Genomic DNA, 18952 nt, shown 5'->3' with positions numbered 1-18952 from the left:
AACTAGTAGATTTCAGCAGGAGTTTGGGGGCACTCTTGGAAATGGCCTTGTTGCTCCACCTTCTTCCTTGCCCTTTTCACATCTCTATGTCAAAGTCTGAATCCTGCAGATCAATAGCATTGCTACAGTGCAGCAGGAGAAGAATTTTCTCTAGTTATCTGTAAATTAGCAAAACCACAGATTAAAAGCTAGCCTGGCATCTATGGCCATGGAGGCTGTACGGGTGGGTGTTCAGCACGCCTGCAGCTGCAGGTACCTCCAAGAACCACATCTGACGGGGATGCGTGGCACTCCTCTTTGGAGACAAACCCAAGCATTTCAGGAGTGAGAAGGCTCAGTCCAGCAAGGTTACCAAGGTGAATTTTGAGCTAACCTAGAAGCTTTCAAAACTATGCACTGACTTTGGCTAGGCCAGCCTGGCTTCATTCAGCTGTGAAAGGACTTTGCCCTAAACGATTTAATCTATTTCTGCAGCTATGGTATGCACTTTTATAGAATCAAACTGTTTTCTTATTTGCTTTTAATTATTTATGGTAATGAAATAACACCCATATCTCAAAATTTTCCACAAAAATGAATACTCTTGTAGTTTAGATCTGTGGCCATGAAAGAAAACACAGTTCCTCACTGTTGCTTATAATGTTTATTTGTTTTTAACTTCAAAACACAGGTGAATTTCTCAAAACAAACAGAGCAATGGGGGAAATGAAAGCGGGTTCTCTTTGTAACTTTCCCAAGGAACACATCTGGAAAAGCATACTTTTGCAAAACAACTACATTTTAGCATACCCAGACAGTGCAATTCCAAAAAGTCATAAATAGCAGTGAGGTTAGCAACCAACGTTGTTAGTGTTTTTCTTCTTTTTTTCTCCCTTGTTTAACTTGTAAATGGCACTAAATGAACCCACAGTTTCCACAGCTAATACAGAAACATTTTTACATAACTCTCTGAGTATGCAGTTAATTTCCAAGGTGAGGAATTATGAAGATATACCTCCTCATTTTGATTCTGTAAAACAAACTTGGTGAAATAATGTATATTATAACATCTGATAATCTTGCTACTGATTTAAGACTACAGTTTAGCTATTTAAATCACTATCCTTAATTGTTACTTAGTTACGTTTACCTAAAAGTCATCTCTTTACCCATAAGCAGGTACAAAAACTTTCTTTAGAAGCAGCAGTGAAGTGCTGGATTATATTTTGCAAATAGCTCCGATGCCATTCAGTATTCTTAAAACCTTAGTGTCACTTTTGGTTTCATTGCCTGTACAACATCTCTTGCTCCACCTTAATAGTCAGGTAGAAAAACAACCACTTTGGAGACAGATCAGTAAAATTAAAGGCCAGCTTTCCTGAATCTGAGTGCTACAGACAGGATCTGCTCACCAGGAAGGTCAGACCAATGAGGGAAAATATGAAGCCGCTGTTCAGACTATAGTGACCACAAAATGCCAAGAGCTACAACTCCTGGAACTCGCATAGACACATGCAGAGTCCGGCACAGGCGATCGGACACACGGCCATGCACACAGAGGGCCTGGGACCCCCACGGTGGGCATGCCTCCGTGCCCCGCAGGGAGCACACCTCTTTGCCTGTTGGCTCGCAACCATCAGAGCTGCAGCAGCTCCTCAGCAATCTCGGCAGGGCTCACCTTCTCCTACAGCCTGGGCTGCGCAGCACCACCAACCTAAAATGGTTCTCTATGGCTGCGACTGTTGAAGAGCAAAAGACATATTTGGAAATGTAATCTCCTAATTAATAAGATTTGGATCGGAACTTATTAGTTATTTTTTGCTAACTAATACCTGCTCTTCACAAGTCAGTCTTCCTTTTCCTGCATGCATGTGAAAGTCGAAAGTTCCTGGCACTGGGTGTGCTGCCCACATTGTAATGTGCTTCATAACATTTTGTACCTACATAGAAGGAAAATATCACTTTACCGTCTGATTTGCTTGAGTTGTATAGTCATTAGTGCTATAGAAAGAAACAGATGGACTGGGAATTAGGAAATCACTCAAGCACTGATCTGAAGAGGGTCTTCCTGAACGCAAAGTGGGTGCATGTGTTAAGTGGCCACAAAATTTACAGTCTATCGCATTCAATATCCGGGTTATTAGATGGTGTATTGAGAATACCAAGATACACTTCCCCGTTTGCTGGAGGTGGGGTGTTGGTTGGACTTCCCATCCCAGAATCAGGGCTTGGTGCAGGGTGCATTTCTTCTGCATACTTCACTTCTTTCTGAGAGGGCTCTTGTTTTGACTTGAGGTTTTTGAAACGTTTGAGCTTTACAGGGTCCTTGACTTCCTTGGCACAATGGAACAAGGTGAAAATGTCCCTCCGAAATTTGGAGCTCATTCCAAAGTAGATAATGGGATTGTAGAAACTGGCAGACTTAGCAAACAAACTGGCAAGAATGCTGGTAAGATTGGGCACAGGGTGACCATAGGCAGACCATATAGAAATGACAGCATATGGCGACCATGCAATAATGAAGGCTGTGCAAATGACAATAGAAACCTAAAAGACAGAAGAAGAATAGTCTTAAATCTATTCTGGAAGATGACATTAGGGAAGCAATACTTTGGGAATAGTAGCTTGGGAACTTGGCTGGAAGGGAAACACTTAGATTGTCCTGGCTCACAGGAAAATACAGGCAAGCGAAGATTTACTCTGATAGAGCCAGGTAGACCTAGAAGTTATATATTGAGTTTTGGCATGGTGGTGTGCTTGAACAATGCCTCATCCAATGGAATGAAAATAACTACAGTTCCCTGTATGACTTTGGGTAGACTTAAGTCAATGGTAAGTAAACTGAAATCTCCACTGTAACTTCTGTGTATGCTCAGAAGTAACGTAATTTTTGAAAAAGATTTGCCAAAGCAAACTTTTGGTTTTGTGCTGTATAACCCACTCCTATTATGTTTAGATTATTTTTCATATGTGATGTGGCACCAGTGGTGTGGCCGACTGATGGGGTAGGAGTTTTAAACAAACCTCGTGTTCTTTACTGAGTTCAGACTCTGTCACCAGAGATTATAGAGAAATGAAATGTGACTGATTGGTTTTATTATCTTCCGTTCTAGTTGAGAACAAGTTTTGGAAAAATGGATTTCGTTTAGATAAATCCCGCTCAACATCAAACCCAAACTCACTCTGGTGACGTCCCGCTCTATTCTCCTCTGTCTGTCTGTGGGATCACCCAGTCCTGTTAATGCGTGGCTTAGCTTGACAGTGTTGATAATTGACACGTATGAGAAGACCATGACTGTGACAGGCAGAAAAAAACAGCAGATAAAAATGGAAACAATGTAGGCCTTGTAGATTGTAGAGAAGTTGGCTTTTGCCCAGTCTATCTCACATGTGCCATACATGCGATCTGGAAAGCAAAAATAAGTTGGTTAGCATTTTTAGAACATTTATCTGCTTTTGAGTAATTAATTTATCAGTTCAAATGCTGTATTTTTATTCTTTTAAATACTAAAGAATGGATTGATCTTTCTGGTTTACCAAGCCATGACTTAATTTCCTACATAAACAATATTTCAAGACCAGCTAGACTGTAAAAAGTTTTAGCATATTAGAATTCTGTCCAGTTTAGATTTCCAGTGTAAATCCATAATTAACTAACTGTTGTTTCAGGATAGGAAATTGTGATACTTTATTAGGGAAAAAAAAAAGAAAAAAAAGATAATCATTCAGTAGGTGTGATATTCTTGAGTGTTATCTACTCTTATTTGTCATAATCTTCTACATAGTAACTTGCTAAGGTGAGCACTGTAACAGTATAACAAGCACTTGTAAAGAGACAATATACCAAATGTAAAAAGTCACTACCACTACTTGCATAGCAAATTAGGAAATAATTTTTTTTTTTTAATAGAAACTAAAGGGCAATGAAATTTTTACTGTATTGAGAGCCATGAAAGCAAATTAATACAGTTAATGATAAAGATTATGGGAAGACAAAATATATAAATACTTAGAAAGATATGAGACCTTTTGCTATATGGGAAGCATACATTTCTGCAACTACGAAAGAGCTGCAGGCTCTTAAGATTAAATCAGGCAGATTGCAGGATCTGCAGTTTGTGGGATTTACAAACGGACACTAGCTGCTCAGAGGGCTTTACAAACAGACACTAGCTGCTCAGATACTTAAGGGAAAGGCAGTGAGAATAAAGTGCAGTCTCTGTTTAAATACTTTTATTAATAACAGTTGACTTCTTTAGACCCTCTGATGTGTTTGTAAAGGTATCCTGATAGAAAACTTGAGTTCAATAGCATTAGAGGTGTTCTATAGATTTTGAACTGTTGATTCTTCTTTTTAAGTGGAAAAAGCTATTTTTTTCTGACAGTTACGGCAGCAAATTGAATGACAAATAAATGAAGCATGAGCCAAGTCAAGTATTAACAAGTCCTGGAGACACAATACAGGTGAAGCCTGCATGATTTAGCAACAGACCTCTCCCTGACATTCAGTGATAATTCTGAAGAAAAAAAATCTTTTAATTCCTCACCAGTGATAGGAGGTTTAGACAGGATGAATTAAAGGAGTAAAAGATTAAAATCTTTTTTATGGTCCTCATCAAAAAGTGCTCAATATTTTTATCACCAAAAGCTCTAGGTGTTGCTGTGTGGATGTGTTTAGTAAGAGAAATAGATTTTTGTCTCCTTTGCTTTATTCATCAGTAGACATCAAGATTCAAAAAGAAAACCATAAACTTGGCTTAATTCCAGGTTTCTGGTTTGTGAAAACTTTTGACTGAAAAATGAAAGTAGCTTCCAGATGACATGAAAAGAATATCCTGCAGATTTTCTGTGAGTCAGAATTCAGAGCTGTGTTTTCTCCCTCTGCAGGGACATAGGCAAGCAGTATTTCCAAAAATCAAAGGGGTCCTGCGTACCCCTGCAACTGCTGTGTAGAAGTGAGAGGTCCGAATCAGCCAGGCATAATGTGTTGTGGTCTGCTGGCTCCCGCTGCCTGCACTGCTGCCTGCTGCCGCACTTGCCATTGCTGGGCTTCCACGTCTCCATGGGTGCCCTCAGTGGAATTGTGTTTAGAGTCAGATAGCCCAGGAACCTGAGACCACTGTGATTCTCAGTAGGGAAAACTGCTCCTAGAAGTGGTCTGGAAGGCCACTGTCAAGGAATTGAATCCGAAATACAAACAGGATCCGTGGGAGCACTTGGAGGCCTTGATGACCAAGGCAGTGGTGACCAAGAAGTGACTGGCTGTAGTTTAAAGACAAAAAGGGACATCAGAAATCCTTTTACAAATGAAGAGTTAGTAAGATTATTGTAAAAAGGAAACACAGATCACCAGAAGATACACAGAAAATTATTAGTCCAGACCTGCCAAGATTATGACATACCCAGTTTGCAAAAACATGCCATAAAATTAGAGCAGCCTAATAAACAGTTTGGTTCTGTCTCAAACAAAAGGTTCATCAAACCTAATATCCTGGTTCCATTTTGGTTTGGGAAGGATAAAAGATTTTGCCAATCATCGAAATGGATACTTTTCTCACACCCATACTTCAAGGGTCCAGAGATACCTCAAAACTTATGTAGTTAATAAGTAAGAGGATATATTCACATAGCTGCTTTAATAAGTCTTCATAGGTCTCATGATTTCTCAGAGGACAGAGATGCCTGCAGATGCCTGCAAGATCCAAGCAGATAACTGCTGGACAACTTCAGTCACATGATTTCAGTTGCTAGGACTCCTATATCATTACCATTTGTTCCTACAGATTTGTTTTGCTGAATTTTTAGAGACTTAATTTGAGACAATTTCTCCAACTTTTTCCCATGAAGAGATTTTCTTGTGTGGGAATATCCCTAAGCCATTGAATTACTGTGGTGTTCACCATTCAAAATTTTTCCTTTTTCCCCTCCCTTTTTTGCTATGGCCTTATCTTGCACCTTAATCACTTCTTGGACTGACAGACTTTCTGGTAACTTTTTCTTCTTCTGCTATGTTAGTTTTCATATTTTCAGCAAACTGTTTCACCAAATCTTTCTGGCTTGTCTTATAGTTTCAAGTTTAACTGGCTGGAACTTGTGTTCTTTTCTAGCTTCCTAATCTTGACAGTTTTTGAAGGATGTCTTTTGATAGTTTCCTTTATCTCATTGCTTAACCATGCCAAATATTTCTGTCCTCTCTTTTTTTCATAGGTAATATGCACTTGGTCCAAGTCTCTCCTGTGATATCTTAAAAAAAAAAAATCTCTTTATAGGTGATATCAAAGCAGGCAACGCTCTGAGCATACGTCATGTGTGATGAATGATTTTCTCAGTTCCACTGATAATAGGTCTGTTTTATCACTAACAGCAAGAAAGAAAGGTAAGTATCTTTGTTCAGTTAAGTGGAGAGATGCCAAATAAGTACAACTGAAAGATACCTGTTACCTGTATAACTGCCCCAGCCAAGTAATGGAGCTGCTGACCAGAAGAAAGCTGCTATCCAAATGAGAACCAGCGCCACTGTCATACTGCTGTTGCTGATGCAGTGACCTGCAATGGCATAGTTTAGTTCAAAAATAATATCTTGAGAGGCAAACATATCTCTGAAATTTAACTGCACTCTTATACCAACAGTTAATAAGGAAAATACAGCTATTAAAAAAAAACAAACCTAAGACAAAACAATGCATATTCATAAGAAAGGCTTAAATTTGAAAACATCTCTCAGTCTTGTGCTCAAGGCCATTCATGAACAGTGGAAATGAATGACTTTTAAACAGGAGACAATGTGTTTGCTGAGCACTGCAGAATTAGTAAATTCTACATTAGGCTTAGGTTTGGCAACTTTGTAAAAAGCAGGAAAAAGTTGTATGTTAAGTTTTACATATAAACAAACAAGGTAAGTCTAAATTCAGAGGATTTGCTTGATCACTTCAAAGTTTTCCTTGTAAAAAAGGAGAAAATACATTAGATGCTTAAACAAACTACATTAGCCATTCGATAAATAGATCTAATTTGTTCTGCTATTGCTACGCATTGTGGTTATTTCTTCATTTACACCAACCTCTTTTCCGCAACATTTCTGAAAAGTTATACTGAGTACTTGCTCAGGTTTCTTCTAGAGGCGAACATAAGTTATGCACACCCTCAGATGAATGTGTGATACAACTTTCAAAAGAGAACCATGGGTTTTACATATGAGTTCATAATATGCAATGGATATGAGATGTAGAAGTAGAATACATCTCAGACAAATTCTAGCAGCTCCAACAGCAGTTTGTGTTGAAAATTAACAAGCTGTCATTACAACAAACTGCAGAGGAACTTTCTGTGAAAAAAAGACCACCCTGCAGAAGTTCTTTTCACAGCTAATACTACTCATGCTATTAGAGAGAAAAACTCATATGATGTATCCAGTGTATTTATGCATGCTTTACCTGTGGACATTAATATAATAGGTTCCTGCCTGAAAGATGGTGCAAGCCAGTCATAAAAAAGGCTTGAAAATTGTTAATACATTATCTAAGGATGGGTGAAAGGTGGAGGAAGGAATTTAGGAAGGAATGGAAGTGGTAGGTATAAAGAAGAGAGACTACATAAGTAATTTTCATGTCCTGTGCTGTGAAACTGTCCACTGAGAGGAGGATGGAGAGGCATGTGGGGATGGCAGGATGTGCAGTGCTACAAAAGCTGGAGGCAAGATGTGCAGATGGAATGCTCCCACTACCATCTAAAGCAGTCCATGATGCCTTCTGTGTGCAAACCCTGGCAAAACAACCTGAAGATTGAAAATGTTTGTATGCAGGGCAGCCTTCCAAACCAAGGATCTTATCAACAACTGGAAACTTCCCAAATATCTTCTCATAGAAGATGAAATTCATTACTTAACAGTGTGATCCAGACAATGATGTATGCATCATTTAGGAGTCATTTAAGTTGCATTTTGAAGAATACAGAGGGCCAGCAGGACCTGTGATATCCTTGGCATGAGAGTGAATTTAACCTGTGGTGACCAAAGTGTACCAGTAATAATTTGGCTTTTACTGGAGTTAACCCTGAAGGATTCTATGCAAACATGTTTGTAATGTAAATGACTGTGTTATATTCTGGTTTCCAAATGCATTTAATTTATATTTGATACAGCTTGTGACTGAAAGAAATACAGATTTGCACCAGGTTCAATGAAGGCAGAACTGGACTTGCCTTTATTCCTTACCTCTCTCAGGATGGCAACCCTTGATGTAGCGAGTCACACTGATTACTGTAAGGGTATTAATGCTAGCCAGGCCAAAGAGAAGCGTCAGGAAGCCATCAACCTGAAAAACAGAGCAGTGCAGGATGTTCTTTCACTGCAGAGATCTGAAGGGGAAAAGAACCACAGGGATTGCTCCTGTCATTTGCATGTTAATGCTCTCGAAAGCTTTTCCGGAAACCCAGCTAGCAGGGAAATATAAAATGTCAGGTGCAGTTACCTTCTATAGGATCAGTGAACAAGTCAATGTTCAAAAATTATATAAGTGCTCTGTCAGGTACATAAAATAAAGAAGCAAACACACCCTTACATCTATCTATGCTTCCCTGAAATGACTTGCCAAATGAAGGAGAAAAAGCTTGAACTGAAAAGAAGAAAAGCCCTGAATAGGCAAAAATGCACTGGATGCAGCTGTCCTGCTTAGGCAGAACAAACATGCAAACTGAACCCATGAAAAAAGGCCAAAGAGGGAAGAATGTAGGAGGTAATGGGCTTGGCTGAGTGAGAAAAGCTTTTAAAAAATTAAATAAAACCATCCAAAGCTAAATCGTTCCAATAGATTGAGTCTCAGTGTTGGTGCTACTGATCGCCTGCTATTAATTAAGCCCTGATCCTCACTAGCTCTCACTGATGCAGGCAGAGCCGTACAGCTGTGTAGGCTCCCCCTGACGTCAGCACCTCCAGCGATATACGCACAGGATGGTTACAACCCTGCTAGCTTCACTTATGGAAGGAAAGAAGTTGCTGCAGCAGAGATGGATGTAGCCATCTGCTGGGGAGCACTATATGACTGGGAAATGATCCAGGCAAAATGCTGAAGCCAGGCCTGATTTTGAAAGCCTGCAATGACATACCAAACTGGCCAGAGCAGAGGAGCTTTTGGAGGTGCCAGTTTTATACTGAGTGAAGCAGGAATACTAAGCGTCTCTGGACTGCACTTGGCATTCAAGTGGTAAAATTTTCGGCAGAAAGGCACATCATTATTCCACAGGAACAAACTCTGTCTTTGTGTGAATGGGCAAAACTCCCGTGGAATTCAGTTTATCCCAGCACTGAATCTGGGGCTTTAATCCAGGCTTAAAGCTGAGACCATGGCTGATTGTATAAATTAAATTGGGTGAAGGGTTAGGAAAGGGCTGATTCATCATTTCTTTCACCAGTGGTTTTTCTTGCTACCAGTGCCCTTATATTGGTCATATATACTTAATGCCAACTTTTACAGACCTACCGCAATTTAAATGCATGCAAGATCTGCTACTAGAACAATCTACATCCACCTGTGCTCTGCTTACAATCAGCTCATGCTTGGTGTATAAATACAACTATGTTTACACCAGAAAACAGACTTCCTTGGATATCTCAGCTACTTGCTAGAAGCTGTACTTGGTTGTATATGGCCCGCTGTGTGCTGTGGAGATTGGTGAAATACCTGGATATGCAAATGTGCTCTGCATTTCATTAGCCTTATTTATGATAACAGCTGACACTTCTTCATCTGCTCTAACAATGCTTCACAGATGCAGAAAACAGCGTGGCCAGAGGCTACTGAGAAAACAGGCGGCATAAGCTTAAGCAATTACATTAGTTATTAGATTAGAGAGGAAGCAGTATTTCAGCAACGATGCAAATAAACACTTTGAAATTAAGTCTAAAGAGCTATGAGATTGAATACTAATGTAGCAAGACAAGCTTCTCTTTGTGCATTACAGTTAGTCCTCCTATGGTGAAACTGGTTGAGTTTTTCTGAAATACAGCAATGTATATTTTACCACCTTCAGATGTGACCATTGTTCTTCCACCCCACGTTCCCTGATGTCAGACCAGAGACAATTATATTAAGTGATCAGTTCAAATAGCCCTAGAGCACACTTACAAGGGAGGAAAGTGGGTCTAAAAATACACACTTGCCCTTTACCATTTAAGGTGAAATTCTGTCACCACAAGAAAGAACAAGTCAAACTGTTTTCTTTGGAGTGGGGCCTTGCTAAAAGACATACAGATTTACCTAAATCAACACAGTTCATAGGACCAAGCTATCGTCAGCACTATGTCTTTCTTTTGTACTATTTCATAACAGCATTTCAGCACATCAATATACTGTTGGTTCTGCTAGTGTGGGGGCCATCATCAGAAATCTGACCAGAGCCATACAGCTAGTAAGTGGCTAAAGTAGCAGCTGTCTCCTGGGAGTGGCTCTGCTAACTGTCCCTGTGCTAGCCACAGGCTCGGCTGTTTTGGAATGAGTGACAGGGTGAAATGTCAAGGAGGAGAGGGACCTCTGCGATGACAAGAGTGTCAGTATGAAACAAATAAAGGAGGGTAAATGAGGTAGCTCTGAAGCTGCAGAGCAGCCCATACAGAGACCACAGCACTGGAAAATTAAAACACAAGAGAGCACCCAACAGGGTTAGGGCTGCTTTGGAAGTAGGACCCTCAAACCAGTATTGTCCCTGCCAAACTTCCATCAGTGATGTTAACTTTTGAGCCTAGCTATGCACATGTCATTTCCCAGCAAGCCTATCGATTCTGCAATACTTTTATATTGGTGTCACTTAGACATATGTCTTCAGAAGAAAATGAGGGATCTTACTCTAGCAGTAGCCAACCTACTTCAAACATACACCTACAAGATGTGGAAGAAAGAACTCTGCTACTTTTTCTGCTCCTGAACAGACAACACTGACTGTAGATAGCAACCAAAGCAACTTCTTGGAGCCCGAAGTAGTTAGCAACAGGAAAACTGCTTTAGCAGAGTTCCAGTTTCTATAGGCAGAGATATTAATATGTGTAGGTAACAAAAATATATGATATCCTCTGTTTTCTGAATCTTTAAAGATATATGGAATGACAGCCAAGGAAATACTAGAATAGTACATAACATTTAATTACTTTGGAAGATCAATGCTCTTCCCCTCCCCGGTTCTGTTTTTCATTTTCTTTTATCCTACCACCACCCAGCTCCTTCCTTCCTTCCACAGTCGTAATATTTCCTCCATTTTGTGTAATGCAATTTCGTCCTTCCTATTATTAGTTACGATCAAATAGCAGCAGTGTTAATAGGCAATACTGAATTCTGACATAAACACAAAGTTGATTATATGGTAGTTTTGATCCACTAGCTTTCCTTTTTACCCATTAAGAAACAGGAATAGATTAGCAGTTTAAAAGCTTTTCTCTCATTGCTATACCAATATTACTCCCTTGGCTATATAGATACTCACAGAACTTGCTCATTATCTTTATGTTGCCTGGAAGCTAAGACACAACTGAAGAAAAGGCTGTGTTCTTTCTGCTTTGTACTTGTGCCTGATTTTAAATCTCACTAATGTTCTTGGTGTACTATTTACAACCCACAATACATAAAGCTCCTACTGCATGCAGATTTGTTTCTTAAGCTTTGCTTCAACACAGGGAGAGTCATCACTCCCTGATGCACTATCAAATTTTTAGCTATGAGCTTGGGTGTGCCCCACTTTTATTACCTTTAATACCTATTTATCCCTACTGAATTCATAAAGGTTGTCTTCATTTAAAGCAGACAGAGTAAAATATAATCTATTTTTCTTATTAATAGATTAATCAAGGTTTAATGGCACAAAAGTAGATTGCCAAAATAGCTATTACATTTCAGTTTAGGCTGAAACATTGATCTAACCAGTCAGAAAAGCTGCATTGCTCCCTCCTCTGGCCAACTGGTGAATCTGTTGCAATTTCCTGAAGTCCATTTGTTTCCTTTCAGAACCACAACGTCCTGTCTTCCTCTTCTATTAAATATGAGATAATGAATATGAAAGAAAACGATAAACTTTAAACAGTGATTATTTTTCCATTGCATATGTTTAAAGTCATCAGAATAAGATGTCTCAGAATACATTTTTGAATACATATCAGATTATTCCAATTTGATAATGTAAATAGATAGTGACAATAAACCCCCTTCAGCCTCAAGAGACAAAAAAGCACCTAAATCAGTTTTAAGAAATACATTTGGGAAAAAAAATTGTAGGTACATTTGAATAGAGTATGTTTTAAAATTTAATAAGTTCTTAAAATTTGCAGTATGTGAGAAAATATTCCACTCGAATCTAACAACAACATAATTCTCCCATCCCTCCAGTTTATCAGTAATGTGTTACTGATATAGTGAGTTATATCAGATAACTCCTCTGCCAAACGGAGAAACTACCAAGGTCCCAAATCAAAATCAGTCTTCACAGGAGACTACTTAAAACTCCCAAAGCACAGTCTTCCTAAAGCACTCAGATTGCTTCTTTAAGATTTCCTGCGATACAGGAAGTGAAAGAGACTTATTATTTACCACAGTTTCCACAATGTATTTTGCTCATGCGACATTGCTCAGCTATAGTTGCATTCTGCCCTTAAAATGTCTCAGCAGGCTTCAAGGGTAGCTCTTCTTAGGGGTGATTGCATGAACTGAAGACATTATAGGTCTCTGACACAAACAACACACACTTCATTTATTAAGAAACAATGAAAACTGATATGGTACAGAATTAATTTAAACCCTTGAGACCATCAGACACTCAGTATTTTGTATTCACCAAGTGATTAAACCTTTCTGATGATGGCATATATTTTTAAGATAGGAAAAATATGAATGCAATATTTAGGCTATACAATTATGTTCACAGACATGTGTAATTATACTACCTATGCTATATATTTAAATGTACGCTTAGTGTCAGCTATTTTTATATGCAGGTCAGGTTTTGGCTTTAGTAATGTTAGGGAATCCAGAATAAATCTACTTGTTCGCTTGTAGTTATTTTAGGTTTATATGCTGGGTTAATCAAATAAGATTCAATGTATACTTACTTTGGGCTGACTTTCAGCTATTAGAGTTGTAGCCCTCTCAGGTCACAATTTATACTCATAGTAGTACATGCCCCTGTCAACGAGTACAGTTACGAATGTAACAACCTCACCAAGTGCACATAATCTAGCAAATAGATAGAAATTTCTTCCAGAATTTCCTTACAGAGCCTCAACAGATTATAATCTTACTTGAAGTACCCCATCTCTACGTTCTTGGGAGTGAAAAGATTCCCATCTTCAGGTTACTGTATTGCCATTGTCTTTCTGTGAACTACTGAACAAGGAAATTAAGAAGCACTAGATGGGTAACTCTAGCACTGCCCTCTGGGAACATCTGTGCTACACTGTGTAAATCTCTTTTCAGTGGGCCTGAGCCAAAGCTCCTCTCCACTTTGGTGATGTTAATTCAGAGCCTACTTGTTTATTGCTAGTAGCACCATTAATATAAACAAACAAATACACAGACAGATAAAAGAAGAAAACAGCCTCCTGAGTCACCCTTCTCATCTTTACGTTTACACAAAAAGCAAGGCTTGCTTTATGGCCTGTGGTGAACCTACCCCAATAACTGAGATCCATGTAACTTCAGATTCAAGTCATGATTTTATTTTCAAAGTAAAGAAGTACTATCTTTGCCTGTTCAGAATATCATGGCAAATGTTTCTGGAGTCTTACACATGTCTCAAGGGAATCAGAGGTCCCACAGACTGTTCATGGGCTCTGCCAGAAGAGCCCAGAGATTACAAATGATGTTCCACGTTCTTGAAAGTACAATTGTCTGTGCTGTTTCCCAGCAATTTGGAATCTGCTTATGTAGCCACCATTAGGTTAATACAAGGTCATCTGCGGTAGCTGGCTGAATGCCTACCAGTGAACTTATTCTTCTGCTCTCAGGCACAAAGCAGGGCAGGTTAGTGATGGTACCAGCTCTGCCATTAAGTAGCCAAGATAAGAACATGCTATGTCCCTGAAAGCCTGAAAAACTGCACGGCTAGTAGGAGATCTCCTCTTAGGTTGATACTCTTGCCCCTGGATCCTGTGCTGAAATAACCAGAGAAACAGAAGAGAACTGATTTATCCCAAGAAAATGCTTATAGTCCCAAAACGAGTATGGTTTATAAGGGTCTTCATATCACAACGGTGTATGATAAGCTGGACCTGACAGCTCCTAACAGGACAGTCACACACATTTCCAAGGAGTCCTAGTAGCACAGAGAGAGCCTGGAAAGAAGTGTAAGAAGATACAAGTTATTCTTGCCCTTAAAGAGCTCTCTGGAAAACCACCAGGTGCAACATCATCCCTTTGGCAGGGACACTGGGGTGGAAATACTGGATGTCATATCATATACATGCTGCATTGCAAGCAACAGCCAACTTGTCATTGATTCAGTCAGCATAGGATCAGGGCCAGGGCCCAAACTGCTTCCTTCACACTAGTGGCATACTCACTTAATGGAATACGTATTTGTGAAATAGAAGATGAGTAAATGTGAGGTACGGCTATTTAAGATACTTACAGATATTATCATAGTATTTTTTAAGTTTCATATGAAATTTTGCTTGAAAGTCAGTGAGAGGATGTGGCACACAGGGAGGAGTCAGAAGAACATGGACTGTTCAGCCCCGTGGTGAGAAAATCTTGAACGATGAAGATAAGTGATGGACAGCATTTTTGAGAGAAGACATTTAATCTCTTAGAAACACATATCAACACAGAACAATGAGGAAGGCTACTATTTTCCACATAAGGAAACAAGAAAAGGATGTTTCAAAGCCCTCTGAGAGGAAAAGCTAGTGCAGGTATCAAAGTTTAGACTTTAGAAATTCCTGGTTCTGTAGGAGCACTATCAGGCAACAAATGCCTTTTCCAGGCAGCAGTGTGTGGTTTGACGCAGTGCTTGGGTGGCATCAGAGGAGCTACATCAGACTTGTTAAACAAGGAAGCATATAGTTCGAACATTCCTAATTTTTCAAGTACCAAATATGTAACTTCCCTAATTTGTTGCAATTGGCTGCAGAAATAATAATTTACAGGAAAATTAGGGAGAATTCATTGCTAATGAAAACTGGCGTAACTTCCCCGCAGTTGCATTAGTTACACTGAAATGATCTTCTATGTTGCTAATGATTCTATTTGTGCAAAGGCACGGTTTTTCCCCCCTTCCCTGCAGATGAGTATTTTTCTCATTAAAATTTAGCTCACAGATGTCTACATGAGTTGCTTTTACCTCTTTGACTGCAATGTGCACACTCTCCAGATTATATCAAGGCAGATCAGAAATAAATATATAGGGAAGACTAATATCTCTGCAACTTTTTTTTTTTTTTTTTTTCAGTATCCAAATCTCAGTTATGCAAGGAAACAAGAATGAGAATACATTCTAGTGTTCTTATTTAAGATATACAATTTTTCAGAAAACGTGTCTGTGAGAAGAAGATTTTTGTAGCACAGCACAGGCAAAGTAAAGGGCACTTTTTCTGAATTTGCTTTATAGATCAGTCTCCACATTCCTACATTTCAGCGTGCTAAGTGAGCTGAATACAGAGCTCATGTTACACAGCTTTTCTTCAGCACCTTTAACACCTGTTTTATCTGTTAATTCTCTCAGTGCCAGTTCCATGATTTGACTTTGGGTTATTTTCATCTTACTGAAATGTCAGGAACGATAAGCTATAATATATATAAGTAAAATCCCAGCAATATCACACCACAGTACTGTTCTAGGATAGTCAATCAGTATTTTTCGCTCCCCTTTTACGTTTGGTTTAATTTAATATCTTACAGGTAGATAGCTGAATATTTTTCAGCTAAGCAGACATTCCTGAGCTATTATGATCTGAGAAATAAAAAAAGGTTTCTTCTGACCCAGCCTCAATCTTAAAGCTACATGCTTGGACACTGGGATATACAGTGATATTGCAAGATTTTTTACACCAAGCAAAGTTGAGCTAGCTCAGTCTTTGTATGGGAAACCTCTGTCAAAGTTAGCCTGCTGCAGAAAGCTGTGCTGAGGATGAAGGTACTCCTGCAGCATGTGTTCTGGCTCCAATGCGGGCGAGTACCAGTGAACTCGAGGTGTGTCTGCATAGACTGTTCCCCACAGTGAAAGAGAAGAGGAAAACCATGGAAGAACAATCAAGTACTCTCAGATGCGGGCAAGGATGGTTGCAGCAACCATCACTACATCTCCCCATAGCTAGCTGGGAGGGAGGGTGAGTGGGAGCAAACCTTTATCCACCTTGACAGATGTTGCTAGCAGTAAAGACAACTTGTGGATTTGTCTAGGTTTTATGAGCGAGAGCTCTGTGCTGATTAGGGTACTCAAATGGATGGCTGCTGGGCAAAATTAGAGGCAGAGGTGGGGGTGAGACATATACGCAAAGGGTGCTTGCTACCTATGGAGTCTGTTGAAAGCAGTATGATTTGTTGAAGGAAAAAATGAATGGAAGATGGAGCAACATGAATGGATGATTGTGCTGGAAGAAGTTCGATGAAGAATGCATCCAGATACAGATACATTTTCTTCAGTGATCTCTCAAGTACTGGCAAGGTAGGAGAAAGGAAGCCTGTGAGGTTTCATTTTGGTCCTTTCCATCTAACATTGTTTTTATTAGCTGGTCACACTGACTGCCGAGCTACCACTGGTCAGTCATCTCACCCAGAATGTGAGGGAGTATCATATCACATACAGTAATACCTAAACACTGTCTTGGTATTTACAAACACATAAAATCACAAACTGAGTCTAGGGAGTCAATAGTCTAGATAAATCAACAATTGATTGGTTTACCAGTTACATTAAATGGACAGAAATCAATGTCCTTCAACCCTATTTATAAAAGAACATAAATACTTTTTGGGTTTTTGATTTATCAGACAATTTACAGAACATTTTATTAGAAGAAGAGGGTATTAATCTTCTGTTTCCTCCTCAGACAAGATTTAGCAATATTTTACAATCTGTGTATAGGAAAATAAATAAATGCATGTTCTGAGAAAGCAAATGCCATCAATAAAATATAAAAGAATTTATATGAGATTACAAGTCCTCCCCTCAAACCTGAAAAAAGCCCATATATTTTCATCTTACTGATCTCAGAATTTCCTACCGTTGTAAATTTCCTTTTGGTGTTTCAGATCCCCATCTCCAATTTTTACAAAAGATGGACATTATTTCTTCTCAGAATGTCATACTAGACCTCTAAACATTTAATAACACCAAAAATGCTGGATTTTTCAAGTGGCTAGCAGTGGCTGGTGGCTGAATCAGAGGCAGTGACAGGAAGCTGAATCTACAAAAGGGGGTGAGGGCCACTGTGCTCAACTTTGCAAGTCCTGGTTGCATCATCTAATTGGTTGCACATCTGGTCTAGCTTTTCTTAGAGATTCCCATTTATCTGGGGATTCTGCTGGCAACTTGATCAGCTACGCCACCATGATTTGGAAAAGTCTGCTAAATACCAGACATATCCATGGGTTACATACTCCTCAATGCACGCGCACTAAGTCTGGCACTTCTAGAAAATTTGGGGCTTTCTGGCCACACCATGCCCTTTCAGGGTGCATATATGCCACCGGTCTGGTGCTGTCAGGTAAACTGCACAAATGAATTAAGGATAGCAGACTAAAACAATTAATGCATGCAATGTGGGGCTCACTCCTGCTCACTACATTGCCCATCGTTAGTGCCCAGCGTATGCCAGACAGAAATATAGAAGTGCTGTATAAAGCATCAGAGCATTAAGCAGTGCAGGATTTAAAACCAGGTTTCCTCACTGCTATGTAGTAAGCCCAACCACAGTGTGAGACAGTCACTTCTCTCTCTCTGGCTGCCCTCTGTGACTTTATTATTCCACAAAACACAAAGCAGCTTCAGCAAAAGAGGATGAGGGCAGGCCCTTCCAGGCTGGCCCTTGGAGGGATGGTGAGGGCAGGATGCAGGATCCGAGGTGGTGTGGGCTGAATCCTCTCAGGCAGGCTACTGTTGTGCTCACTAATAGCTTAAAGCTGAACATATTTTTTTTGGTTCCTCATGAGGCTGTTTCTGTGCAGAGCTGGATCTGATGGGGATGCTCTGGCACCATCTGGCCAGCCATATGGACCGGGGATACCTCTACTGATAGTGAGGTGAATGCATCTGTGACAATAGCAGCATCCAGCACATCGGTGGCAGTGGGTATGTCTGTGATGGCACCGTGACTTGAAGATAACTATGTTGTGCCCTCTTGTGCACATACAAGATACATTTTGTATGTAAGAAACAGTGAGAAACAAGTAATGTTTTTTTTTAAAGAAGCCTACACCAACAGAATGAGCACATGATAAGAGCAGTCAATTTACTTGACCCTCATAGTAAAATTCTTAAGTATTTATAAAATTAATGTCAAAATAACTAATCCATATTCTAAAAAAAGAAAAAAAAAAGGTGAATTAGTGGAAAAAAGTTTAAATGGAAATACCAGGATTATGAAGGATTTAAAATTCTAAAGCACCTCACAGCCCATCCTTGGTTTCTGACATGACTGCAGTGCAGCTAGGGGGATCAGATAGGTTATAATCTTTCCCCTATATTTAGAAGCTTCCTGAAACATGCATCCTTTGTATTCACCACATGATTAACAGATAAAGGAAAAACTTTCTACTGGTTGTTTAATAAGATTTAGAAGAAAATGTGGTGTTTACCTGCAAAGAATTAATATTTCTCTACTTCCTACATGTAAGAACATTTGCATGCAGTGTTATGTAAAGGTTTCGGTGCAACTTCTAGTTCAGCAGAACATATGAATAGAAAAAAAATATGGGAAAGACAAAAATATATCCTGAGGTAGCTCTTCACTAGAAATACAGTCAATGGGGGAACAGGTGGCTCTCGATCAGTGACTTACATT

General features: G+C 39.4%; 1 protein-coding gene across 2 annotated transcripts in view; it reads right to left on the bottom strand.

The window, feature by feature from the left end:
- Nucleotides 1–634: 634 nt before the first annotated feature.
- Nucleotides 635–18952, bottom strand: part of LOC141969666 (visual pigment-like receptor peropsin) — a 33561-nt gene continuing 15243 nt past the window's right edge. The window contains exons 3-6 of one of the 2 annotated variants that reach the window (XM_074925691.1): nucleotides 8192–8291; nucleotides 6421–6525; nucleotides 3162–3385; nucleotides 635–2526 (exon numbers count right to left, since the gene is read on the bottom strand). In XM_074925691.1, the coding sequence (XP_074781792.1) occupies nucleotides 2089–2526; nucleotides 3162–3385; nucleotides 6421–6525; nucleotides 8192–8291 (867 nt within the window). In that variant the 3' untranslated portion in view covers nucleotides 635–2088. The remainder of the gene's footprint in view (nucleotides 2527–3161; nucleotides 3386–6420; nucleotides 6526–8191; nucleotides 8292–18952) is intronic. The other variant, XM_074925700.1, reaches the window with a different exon arrangement.

The sequence above is a fragment of the Athene noctua genome, chromosome 1, assembly GCF_965140245.1.
Source record: "Athene noctua chromosome 1, bAthNoc1.hap1.1, whole genome shotgun sequence".
Taxonomy (NCBI): Eukaryota; Metazoa; Chordata; class Aves; order Strigiformes; family Strigidae; genus Athene; species Athene noctua.
The sequence above is the reverse complement of the archived record's forward strand: the minus strand, read 5'-3'. Positions and strand labels throughout refer to the sequence as shown.